This window comes from Manduca sexta, unplaced genomic scaffold (assembly GCF_014839805.1).
Source record: "Manduca sexta isolate Smith_Timp_Sample1 unplaced genomic scaffold, JHU_Msex_v1.0 HiC_scaffold_671, whole genome shotgun sequence".
Lineage (NCBI taxonomy): Eukaryota > Metazoa > Arthropoda > Insecta > Lepidoptera > Sphingidae > Manduca > Manduca sexta.
In genome coordinates, this window is record NW_023595486.1 from 1 (window position 1) to 13,849 (window position 13,849).

The 13,849-nt window shown below is 34.8% G+C and overlaps 1 protein-coding gene across 1 annotated transcript; it reads right to left on the reverse strand.

Moving 5' to 3' along the window:
- Positions 1 to 44: 44 nt before the first annotated feature.
- On the reverse strand, positions 45 to 13,034 carry LOC119193547 (carbonic anhydrase 1-like). Its single transcript, XM_037447200.1, has 5 exons — positions 12,806 to 13,034; positions 6,973 to 7,114; positions 3,427 to 3,623; positions 1,884 to 2,023; positions 45 to 231 (listed from the first exon to the last, which is right to left on the reverse strand). Exons 1-5 carry the CDS (start codon positions 13,032 to 13,034, stop codon positions 106 to 108), a joined length of 834 nt encoding a protein of 277 aa, XP_037303097.1. The 3' UTR covers positions 45 to 105.
- Positions 13,035 to 13,849: the final 815 nt, after the last annotated feature.

Here is a 13,849-nt window from a genome sequence, read left to right on the forward strand (position 1 = left end):
CCTGTTTTGTGTTTAATAAACAAATAAAATAAAAATAGACAGAGTAAATGAAAAAACAAAATTAATATATAATATAATAACACGATAAACTACTTTATTGCACCATCATAGCTTGGACTTGACTTGTTTGACATAGATGACGGAGTGTCCGGGCGGATGCCTCTGCGTGGGGCGCACGTTGCGCTCGATCGGCTCGCTGTTTGGACCTTCTAGCTGGCGCAAGAGGCTCAACTGTAAAAGAGAATTAGTTTAGTAGGCAATGTCAACAACCCCCTAATGTTTTTAGGGGTCATTTTTGTGCAATTTGTTTAAAATGTAAACGAATTGATGAGTTATTTTCATTCTGACTAATAACGCAATAATTGTGCGATTAAGAATTGAGCTAATTTTAATGTACTATTTGCCTGTGGAATATTGAGTCAAATCTTCAAACATTTTAGACATATTGTTTAAAAAGAAATATTTACGAAATATCTTTAGTCCATTATGCTTGAAGCAGACAGTTAAGATATCCCTCGTGCATTCATAATTCGTCCAGATCATCTCCATTTCTCGATGTGATAAAATTCGTACGATTTTAACGTAGCATTTCTAGCACAATTTTCCGAACCCCAGCAGTTCAGGCGTGGTTTCGAATCGAACACCGCGAAAATTTAATTGCCTATTTCGATGGTAAACCATCCCAACCAATCCAGGATTTTATTGATTACCTAGTCTCAGGACGCTTTTAGTGGTTCAATTATATTTAAATATTTTCTATACGAACTCAACATGATAATACGATTAAATAATGTAGAAATATTAAACATTTGCATTTTGTATGCATATAACAGAAGAATATACATTTATTATTATTATATTAAAATATGATTGTTTGCTTATAGCCCATAGGTATTGAACAAACAAAGATTTGAGGGGAAATTACTAAACCTATCAAAGACAATTTTCGAGTGACAAATAAATTATATTTTGATCAGGATTAATAAATGTTTTCCATCGCCCTGATTCCGTTATTTGATATAGAACTTTACTTCAAAGACAGGGTATAATCATTAAATAGTTTGAGAACAATAAACTGTAAAAGAGGGGCTTTTATGTTATTGGCTTGAACTAATTCTTAGAAATTGGCTATTGGCCCTTGTATTTGTTCGTTACTTTAGTAGGAAGATTCTCAGGAAATACTGGGTAAAGTAGGGCATTGGCCATTTATCGTAATTCAAAAAGGTTTCGGTAAATAATCTCAAATGGAAATATCTGTTTATAAGCGCTGACAGTTTGCCCTTTTTCGTCCCGTTTTACGTGCATGGTAACAAATTCCATGTTAGACCCGGCGCATATATGATGGGCCGCAGCGCAGAATTTTGTACTGTCTAACTTGTATCAACTTTGTCTTCATTGAAATAATATTCAAAATCAATTAACACAAAAATGTAACGCAATTTATTGTTGTGTTAATGGATTTTGAAAATTATTCCAATGAAGGCAATGTCGATACAGTTTGAAAGTAAAAAATTCTCTACGCTTTCATCTTCATTACGCTGGCTCTAATATTTTCTTTGTTTAACATTAGGTAAGTAGTTGTAAAATGGATAGAAAAAATACGAGTGTTACAAAAATATAGCTCTCTGTTTCGGATCGAATCTCCTTTGTTTTCTTTTCTAGCCTGTCGGGCAAAGATAACGATTGCAATGTTTAGAGAAGGTTTGACTTACTACATAAATGCTGGCCCAATTCAGAATAGTGGAGCGCAAAAAAAATAGCCACGAAGATATATTTAGAATCCTTAGTTTCTTTACTTTTTGATTTGTCTTTAATAATTCTTCTGATTGATAATTATAAATCATTTTGAAATGGACGAAATGAATCAAGAAATAAGTGCTCACCTGTTCAGCTCCGACTTGTACAGGTCTTTCATAAATGATCCACGTAACGCATTCTGTGTAGGGCGGCGTCGTCAGAGAGCCCTTGTAGGTGACGTAGCTACCCTCGGAAAGGTCGTCGGAGTCCATCCAGGATAACGCTTCTGGAAATAGGAAATATCACTTTTTATAGGATTCAGTGAAGTCGTTTTGCCGAGCTACTATGAAAAAATAAAAATAAAATACAATTAGATTTTTAATGGAGTGTAATGGTATCTTCCTAAGTCTAGGATAACTGCTGGACATAGGCTATGTGTACAGATTTCCAAATATCACGGCAGAAAGTCATTACATGCATCACTTCCAACTGGTCAGTCAATGCTGTGTACTTTGTATTAATATTGTAATGGTTTTATGTGAAGTCGATATTTTTTATTGATGAGGAGCTAAGAACAGATCTAGAATATACTCATCTCATCATAAATTACATAAAAATATATTTGTAAATTAAACTTATTTTCAGTAATAAATTATACAAATACAATAAGAATGTATGATATTATACATTCTAATCATTACCAAAGTCGGCAATTTTAAAATTCAATAACGCATTCTTTATAACATGCAAATACTAAAATTAATGTAACCTCTGCAAAATGAATGACGGATTATTCCAACGACATGGTTTAGTTCGTGTTTTTTATGCATTGTAAATACCTTGTTTATTCTATTTTTGTATTCATTATTTTAATAAAGACGAGAGATGAATTTGATTAAGTTTACAATTTTTAAAACATGTGTGAACTTTCATATTAATATGTAAATTACTGTATAAAATTATTTTAAATAAAGATTAATTTCATTAGCATAAATCTACAGAAATTCAATTTACGAAACAAGCAGGTATAACTCTTATCTTATTTTTAACTTAACATATTAAAATTACAAAATAAATACCTGCGTAAGTTTGTGAAAATGTTTGTTAGAAGTAAAGATAGAAACCTCTGAACGGATTTGGATGAAATTTGGTACACGGGTAGACTACGTCCTGGATTAATACATAGACTTTTATCCTCGTCATTTATTCCTATGGGATACAATGTTCTTTTTTAATAGGGTTTTTAAATAGGTGGCTCTGAGATCGTACATGTCGGCATTTTAGTAATAGGAAAGGCCTTTCACGCAGGTGAATCTGCGAGCAATATTTTATAAATTTGTAATATTGATTAAATAGTGGGTATAACAGTAGCTCCTCTGCTAAGTCCTTTCCGGATTTAAGGCGTGAGTTTACTTCAGTATGTGTATGTAAAGAAATACATTTTATATTCAACTTTAATCGCACATTAGAACTTAAGTGAACTTACTCAAAAGTTTTATATTACTTGGTGTATATATTTAAACCCTATGACGAGAAAAAGACAAAATTATAGAATAGAAACAGGGATTCTCACTTTCATTGCCCGCCCAATTCATTGCCTTCTATATTGTTTTTCAAATCTTCTTTATTTGTTTCCCACAATTCGTCCTTTTGAGTTAGGTCACCCTAGCGTGCGATTTGATCACTAACCTGACGTGACATTCTTGACTGACTCGTTCTTCTTAATAGCTTCCAAACCTTCAACCAGCCTGTCAAATCTGGGGTTAGGAGCGTCTACCGTCTCCAATAAGAATCCTACTACTGCGAGACCGTCCGGGTGGCCCACGGCCGCTTCTAGAGAACCGTACTTGCTGTTATAGTGGACGAAATGGCATTCCGCTGCATATCTGAAAAGAAAACAAGGGTTTAATATACTTATGGCCGAAGAAATAGTCAATCTTTCACAAGAGACTCTGCTGGTAAGATATATTTTATATTCGCCCGGATAGCGACCGCCGTTAAGGTGTTAAAACCCGTCATAATGAGCCACGTGAGTGTGTCGCGTTCCGGAATTAGCCTGTGTACATCCGGGTTCCAACAGGCCGGCATAATTGTGACGACTGCCGAGCGGTAATCATCGCTCATCAGTCGACATTCTATTGGACTCCACTCCACTTACTATCAGGTGCAATGCACTTTGCCGCGCGCGTATAAAAAAAAATAGAATATAACTTGTGAAGTAAAAAAAATATTTTTATAAGGAATACTAAGAAATTTTAATGATGATGTTCGAACTTCGAGTTAATATTTGGTTAATTATGTAGGCTATTAGGTAAATATATTTATAATTATAAAGATGTGTGCTATAAGATAACCGTGTAGATTCTCATGTATTTATATTTATTTAGTTTACAAAACATAGCAAATTATATCGGTTAAAACAACTGAGATAAAATATTATATTTATTGATAAAATATTTCCTCATTTGTTCTTTGAACAACATTTAATTAAATTAATAGTACCCTTTCCTTATAATAACTCTATACAGTTGGTTTTCACTATCTAAGAATCTTCTGAATATTGAACAATCCATTGTGTGTCTGAACTTCGAATTTCTAAAGAATTAACTTTGCCATTACAAAATATGGGTAGACAGTATTTCGTAGCTGGAAATGGGTTACTTCTGAGTATTTTGTATATTCTCAAATAACCTGTTTGAAGAATCCATTAACAAATCGGCGCAAAATGTATAGACAATCAGCTTTTGACTATAAATCAACAAATCCTATTTACTTCTTACTTATATTATAAACACGAAAGTTTGTGACGATGTTTGGAGATTTTAATAGTTGGATGTTTGTTAGAAGTAAACGCTAAAACTGCTGAACGGATGTCGATGAAATTTGGCACATGCATAAACCGAGTTTTGGATTTTTAATATTGGAATAATGGATTCACTCAGGCCTATCTGTTAGAATAATGTAGTACTAATTATAAGATAAACCGTATATTCAATATAAAGAAGAAGAAAAGAAATAAAATTTATGATTTTGAAATAAATAAGATAATGAACTGCCGCGATTTCAAGGTGTTTGTTGTATATCTCGCTATCGACGCAAAAGTAAATCCAAATTAAAAATATCTGCCGCGCGATGTTTTATTATCGCACCGCAAATTGCCCTTAGTGGGCAAAGTTGGCCTATCTATCCATCAACACAGTCAACATTCGTTGATTAATTTTGACAGTTCATTCATTAAACTTTGAATTGGTTACAATATTCCAATTTTAACTTGCTGTTACCTATAATCCAGCTTACTACAAATTACTTTATTAAATCAAAATAACTTCTAGTACATGGCAAAGTACGTAAAAGTGTGTATTATTTGTGAATTATCGCTTGCTTTAACGATTAAGGAAAACATAGTGAGGAAAACTGCATACCTGAGAAGTTCTCTATAGGAACTTTGAAGGGGTGTGTGAAGTCAACCAATCCGCACTAGGCCAGCGTGGTGGACTAAGGCCTAACCCTCTCAGTAGTAGAGGAGGCCAGCCCAACAGTGGGACAGTATTATTATACATGGCAAAGTTAACACATTTTAGTAAACAACAGAAGGTGATTTTTCTAACAGTATTTTAGGTCTCTATGAAACAAATAGATCGTAGCTTTCCGTAAGCCGAGGGATTTGTATATTTTATTAAACGAAGGCTTGATAAGACGCAGATTTCTCTCCAGACAATAAGAAAGTAAGATTGCTATATTGCGCCTTAGTAACCCGATGTATTGTAATGTGATATTACTAGGTACATTGATAACAACAGATATGCATGTAACTTTTTAAGTGTGGGGATTTACGTAAATATTTTGGTGGTGATATCTTATATAAATCAAGAGTATATGTATGCTCTCAGCGACGTACGGGACTGCTAATAATTATTACTAGGCTTACATGTTTTTGATAATGAAACCGCTATAAAATCAGGAAAATAGTTTTATTTCCATGTCTTACTTTTTGATTTCATGAACTTAAAACAAACGGGACCAGGAAGTCGATGTCGTTTAATTTTAATGTTTGTGATTGAACGAGAAGCCAATGCGTCACGTCACGTGTTAGTTTCTCAACTAATCGCAATAAACGACACGGAGTTGTGTCGTGTTTCTTATACCACATTCTAAGCGCACTGAATAATGAACATAAATAGAATTTTTTGCAAGGCTATGTTGACAAACACGATTTTTTTACGTTCACGTAATAGTGACCTCACTACACCTGATGGTAAGTGGAGTGGGATCCAATAGAATGTCGACTGACGAGAGATTAACCCTCGATACTCGACACAATTATGCCGGCTCGTTGGAACCGGATATCCCACATAGGCTGATCCCCAGAACGCGACACTACTCATAAATTGACTTGTGTACGGTGGTCACTATCTAGGCGGATATAAAATATATTCTACCACCAGCAAACATTATTATCTAGGTTAATTATCATTTATAAATAAGAGAAAATCTAAAAGGACTTTCTTAGATACCTTTACAAGCTACGAAGTCTACCTTTATACCCTACTATAATTCTAGTGAGTTCCTAGGCTACACTCGAGGGTTCGACAAATTTATTCACAAATGAAAATCGGTCGCGAAATCTCCGCCCAAAATTAGATGTTTAGGCTAGAGAGAGTTATGTCGACTTATTTGCGCCAAATTATACTCGTAATCGAAGCCACAAGTTGTTTGTTATGAATTGTGTCGTACAGTAGCGCGAGATAATTCGACTATACCGCTCGTTCTTATTGCACTCAACGATGTTTTAGATTATTGATTCCCAAAGTGGTTCCAGGTTTGCTCTAGGGTTCCACGGGAGATTTGACGGGTGTCTACGTTAGCGTGACCAAAAAATGGGAGTTCACAATTTGTCGGCGGGGGTTCACGAAAATGTATCTTGTTTGATAGTAAAGTATTAAATGATTTATTATTTAATAATTTTTTGATTGACTTCACGTATCAATGTAAGCAAATAATATTGATAGGGGTCGTAAGGCACGGTGACCCCTGCGATGGCTGGGCTTTAGTGGTAACTCATTTTCTCTGCGACACCAAAAAGCAGTTCACTGCAACCAGCAAAATTTTTGAAAGTGGTCTATGAGCAAAAAGTTTTGGAATCTCTGTTCTAAATACTGATCCGGACATTGATAGTTTTGCGTATAAACTTTGTAAAATATTGTGAAACTGAGTAAATTAAATAGATCAACTCACCCGTGTCCATCCAGCACGTGTTCACAACCAGTGAAGTCGTCCACTGACCAGTGGAAGTGCATCTGCTCAAAGATATACTCGCCAAGTAGTGGGCCGCCGCTCAGGATTGGCCGTACGGACTGATCCGTGAAAGTAAAGTACGCTGAAATGATGAAGTATTGTCAAAATCATTTTTTATAACATGGCGGATACACTTTGTTGCACTCGAAGTGAAGCTAAGAAATATATTGAGCAGAGAGGTTATGTATGCTTCGATGATCGGCATGATTATGCCGGCCTTCAGAACCATTATTATGTCTGGGTATTGATTTAATTTGTACCTTATTGATAGTAAATAATGGGGAAAAATCTTTTGCTTGCTTAGGTTTAACGTGTAGTGTACACCTGATTGGAAACAAATAACTGCATCGTCGTACTACTGGATGAAAATAAGTGGGCTAATTGTGGCTGGCGTCATTAAGAGCTTATGAGTCTAATTCATCAGAGATACAGGCATGAACTACATATTATATTGTTATGGTATAGTCGAAAGCAACCCGGTTTTACTCACGTGTCCATGAAGTCGGAATCGCCGACCAGTGTCGACCTATTAAGTAGGTTGCTTTTGACTAATTTAATATGTCTTGTGTTAGTTTTAATAATATTATGCTACATAGTCTGGAGGTCCTATCTACGGTGTATCCCCGTCTACGGTGATATGTCCGTCTCTTTGGAGTTATTGGTATTCTATTAAGACACTTTTTATAACCAGGTAAATAGATGAGTTTTTGACTATTTTACTTATATGGTTATCAAAGCTGCCTTTCGAAAAGATGGATTTTTCATGATAGACAAATTGGGGTCCCTGATTATACTTATTTATTTATAATAACAGTTACACACAGTTACACTAGTTTTAAACAATAATTATAGTCACTGATATGTACAACAAGTACGGCGTACATAACATTCGCCACAGCACTCAGCGAGTAGCATATTTTTATGGGGCCTCAAAACGGTACACATAACATTAATAATGATGAACAATTTTTCAATTACAGATACAATATAAAAACAAAAACTAAAACATACTTAGAATTTTCAGTAGGTGTTTTGGGAAAACTTACAGTAGTATTAATAGAAACTATTAATAACTATATTTAATTCTTGATGTATTCAACAATTTCATATTGTCCATGAATTCTACAAATATACAAAACCAGAATATTACGGTATTTGATTATTTTTTTTATTATTTAACAAGTTGCCTACTATCTTATCGGCTTAGGTTGAGTAACTGCTGACCGCTTCAGTGATTTACTGATAAAGTGATATTGAACGTGAAATGTGCCCTTAATACAGTATGCATCATAATTTATGAGATTTTCAATATTTAGCCTTGTGTTCGCTATACGATAAGCTCTCGATGGAATTTTTAATTGTTATTGCGTTTTTATTGCTTGGAATGACGAGACAAACTTGCCGTTCGCCTGATGGTAAGCGATACGATCCCCAAAACAGAAGAAACACCATCCAACACCTTGAATTACAAAGATTGGTATTCCACTGCGCTCGCCGTCGTGAGACATGAGATGTTAAGTCTTATTATGTCCAGTTACACTAGCTACAATGCCCTTCAAACCGGAACATAACAGTAACTAAACGTTGCTGCTTGGCTGTAGATATAGACATTGCGGTGGTACCTACCCAGGCGGACTCTCACATATGGAAGACCTACCACCAGTGACCTAAACTAGTACCTTAAACGACGCCTGTTCGCCTGATGAGAGATACGACTATAATAGCAACACCATACAGAACTTTGAACTACGACATCTTACGGAGTACTTTACTCATCACTGAAACAAACATAATCGCTGATGTCTCATCCTCTCCCTGTGACCGTCCTGAGCCGAGGTTCGTAACCCGTTAGTGGGTCGCCCTCAGCATGGTGGCTTTTACTGCACTCGTCGTTGAGATATACATAATTGTTGAGTTCTCTCCCAGTGACCGTCCTGGGTCGAGGGTTTCGTAACACGTTAGTAGGTTGCTCTCAGAATTTTGCTTAATTTTCAAGGGTCGCGAGCGCCTAAGGCGCTCACTCGATGTCCGGTGTGTTTGTATAAGTCGGCCCTTGCTAGGCTAACAAACGTAAATCCAGATAAAAACTGAGACAAGACATGAAATCTCATAATTCCCACTAATTAATATAGTAATTAACTGACTAAACTGAGTAATGGTTGAAATTTGACAGTCGAATTAATTAACATATATTTGTAACACAGATTACCTATAAATTGTATTATTCTGCACTCTATAATTAAAGGCACACAGTCCTCTAATGATGTTTATGGAAAACGACTATTGGTGACACCTGCCTGTTTGTTGTGTATTTAAAAGAAATAGGTAAATTGATTAAATAAATTTCTACGATTTTTCATACGTGTCGGATTTAGATCTGCCCACATCACGGCTTTGTGTGTGAGGACATGAATCGACAAAAGTTCATTCGTAAATCCTGCGCTGTTTATCCCATTTATACATAAATAGGCTCTATAAATTGCGGTTCCGGACATTTCCGCCTGTTTCACCAAAAAAACGTCCATTCGAAACACGACCACGTTTTACAATGCTACAGTTTTTGTTTCGATCTTGGGGATTATCGTTTATTTTGCTAAGCCCTTGTGATATTGCTTGATGAAAGTTGTTATTTCTTATGTAGATATAAAGAATAACTGTTCAGGGGTACAAATTGTGTCTTGTGTATTTGCAATACACTACAAAATATTTTATTAAAAACATAGGCTTATTTCTATCCGAAGAAAATATATAGCGCAAATTTTATCCCGGAAAACTTTGTCACGCGGGCGGAGCCTCGAGCAAAAGCTAGTATGTTATATTTCTGATACTACTTTAAATTCCCGTGGCCCCAAAAAATTTTTGTTATAGGCATGGCTTACTCGAATTAACTTGATTGATAACATTAACACATGGATTTGTGTGTCTAGATAAACTAATATAGATAAACGTACCTATTCAAATAGACAATATATTATCGACAGTAATGGAACCGTATAGAATATTATTTTTGTGATAGCGTACGTCTCATATGAAATAATTAAGGTTGTCCCTTAACAAATATTATCCTTGATTATTAAGGTGTGTTTTGTTGGTTGACATTAAGGTATATCTTAGGTATCAGTGAGGAGAGAATTCCACTCCAAAATATCTGAAATCTATTGCTTTTTTTATATCATAAGTATTTGCCTCTCCGCGGAATTGAATATGAGTATTTCTTGGAATAAATGTACGTAACGAAATAGTTCTAAGAAATGTTATTACGAATTTTTCTACCTTTTTTTTTGTTAATAAATTCGTTCTATACTCGTATATAACTTGACAGAACGAATAGATTAAGACAAATGAAAAAAGACAGATGAGACAGAAAAATCCGTAACAATATGTCGTAAAAACTATTTCGTTGCGTACATTTATTCTGGGAAATACTCATATACAGCTTTTCATTTCTCATCTAATTTACTGCTACCATATAAAATAACATCTCTTACTTATCTTAAATTATGTGTGTATTCTTTATGATTTATCACTCCTTTAACAGTGGAGGAAAACATCGTGAAGAAACCTCTACACCTGAGAAGTTCTCTATAGGAATTATGATGGTGTGTAAAGTCTACCAATCCGCACTAGGCCTGCGTGGTGGGCTAAGGCATGATGCCTCTCGGTAGTAGAGAAGGCCTATGCCTAGCAGTGAGACAGTATTTACATACTACGCTACACTACAGGGCTGATATTATAATATATTGTATTTATTTTATTTATTGTGGTACGCAGGTAGGATTAAGGTGTTATACATTTATATTACAGAACAGCTATGACCCGCTATAATAGCATACAACAATTTAACATTCTAGAGAAGACAGAATACATTCTAAACATTAACATCATCAAGATAATCGTTCAAACAGTAATAACATTTGTCATGCAAAAATTTAAATAATTTATTTTTATAGTCACTAATATATTGTGTAAGATTGTGAAGACGTTTGTTAGAAGTAAACGGTGAGACTGCTGCATAGATTTATATAAAAACACGAACAGTCCAAGCCCTACGCAACAATATACCTACTTATGCCATTTTTAATCCAAAAGTGCACCGTGGGACTTCTATAAAATATAACTTTTAAGGTCAAGAAACCCTTAGGAAATTTCGTGTTATTTTGAAAAGCAATTAATAGATATAATGTTTTCTGATGTTTACGCGAATGTTAGACATTCAAATTAAACTACTGACCACCGTGTGAAGTCCCCCGTGACCACGAAGGCTGCAAAGTTCTCGAAACGTCGGGAGAAAACTAAAATATAAAAAACCGCGATAGAATCCGAAAAGTAGTTTAATTTTAAAGTAATAGATATATTACCTAATTCTGAATCCAAACATAACTAATTACTATAAGCAACACGTGTAACCAATTTGCAATCGTATGGAAGACTAATTTGTAATCAGTATTAACACAATTTATTCTCAAAATCATGCCAAATTTGCATTTAAGTAGGAACTCAATTTAAGTGTCCTAATTTACAAATAGTTTGTATGTAGTGAACGGAGTTTTGATCAAATTTGTATTCAAACATGATGTAATGTATAGTGTATTCAACAGGCGTATATATCATCACACCTTCTTCCCTTTATAAGGGTAGGCAGAGGTAACACACATTTCGCCAGGTATGTTAAAGTCATATATTTGGGAGAGAACTTATTTCCATTTACCGGCCACAACCCCAGACTCCGGGCTGATACTAGGCAGAAAAACTCTAGTATTACTACCCGACCCGGGATTCGAACCTGAGATGTCAGCACGATAGTCATACTGCATGCGCAATATAACTACACCACCAAGGCGGTCGTTCAGTTGAAAACAATTATTTATTCAATGTTTAATTATGTTTAGTATTTGGTATTATTCCGGTGGTCAAAGAATATTCTGTGGCCATCGTAAATATCTAAAAGAGATATACCTACCACATAGTATTTATAATTATACCTTATTCAGTAAATATCTATTCTGTTTCCGATTATCTTTATTGTGTATTCGATGAAATGACAGATCTGAACATGAGATTTATTTGAAATGAAGATAATATTTATTTACATTTTATCTTTTCCGTGAATTTGGTATAAGAAGAGAGAATTAACGGATCCTAAAAATATATATTTCCTATATATGAATACGCGATGAAACAACTTTATACCCCTTTCTAAGCACATTGCGCGCACGGAGTGAGATTTTACATAATTAGAGTTCATAATATAAATTATAATTGAGCGAAGAAAGAGGTTAGTTTGTTATTTATGTGGTCTCGGTGCATTAACTAATACTGCAACCGATTTAAGTATATTGCAGTTCAATAAAAATGGCGAAGTATTTGGACACTCTATCTCTATAGTCACACACACATTCATGAAAATATCCCTGAAGAGGCAGAGAGAGGCGCAAATGGCGCGGCTACATTTTGCCGTGCGTATTTCATCCTATAATGTGTAAGGAGCATGCCTATCGCCACATCACACAAATTCCAGACTTCGTGTTGATACTAAATAAAAAAATCCAATATCACTTTGCCCGCCCGGGGTTAGAATACGAGACCTCAACACTGCCGTCGTACTGTAACATAACTACGCCACCGAGCCAATCACCATCGAGATAGTGATATCTACAGTCATATGATTTAATCAACGACAGACAATAGCAAGATTGTAGTCATCCCATTTATACTAAAAAATCCTTATTATACTTATAACTGAGTACATATTTGAATGCATAAAACAACTTACCAGTAGATCCATTGTTCAGTAATATCGCCTTCTCGCCGCTGTCCCAGTAGCCTCTGAATCGGAGGGGGTCGAGTGAGGACCACGTGGGGCATCGGCTCAGCGAGATCGCGATCGGTGACTGCGACGCTCGCAGTCTAGATATTTGCTCCGCTAAACAATATAAGTTGCTTGTTATGAAATTTAGACTTAGGACGTGTTTCACAACCTCTGAGTATATCCTACTCGTCATTACAAGTGACATTTGTATTGGGTCGATTTATAAATTTATTATAACTCGACCAAATACAAATGTGACTTCTAATTATAAAGTTCCAAAATAAATGGGAATACAATGCGTAATATTTACATTGGCCTGTTAATACAATAATTGTCAAATAAAATTTACTCAAAACGTTAAAATGTTAGACGGCTAATTTAGATAATTCTAATTTATTTGGAAGCACAGTTGACAGATTGTCTTTTATATTTGGTTGTCTTTTAATATATTCGAAGAATTGCAATTTCTCTGACGTGAAAAGGCTCGTGTTGACATTTTAATCCTCAGAAGAAGAATATAGAAATAACAGTAATGATTTTGTCAGTCTATCGTTTTGGTTTTCTATTTTGCTAGGTTATAATTAATTTTAGGAATAAATTTTTTGTGACAAATAAAAAGTGTTAAAACAAAAAGGATTTGATTCGTTTCTCAAGATATATAATCGATAAAACATAACGTAACATCGCCCTTATACAAAAACAAATTTTGTTTGAAAACTCAGATAATTTCGTCCGACTTGGTATTCAAACACAGAATCTCTACAGTACACACATTCTATGCTTCCAATTGTAATTATGTGTAACTATAAATAACTTCAAATATAAATATTAAAACAATAGGTATCATTTACAGTAAGTAAAGGTTCGATCGTAATCAATGGGAAGTTCCGGGGGGAGATCTTTGTGAGGTCATTAATCTCTCGATAGTAGAGGAGGGCCATGCTCAGCAGTGGGATAGTATATAATACAGGGCTGATATTATTATTCATTATATTGACCCAATTGCCA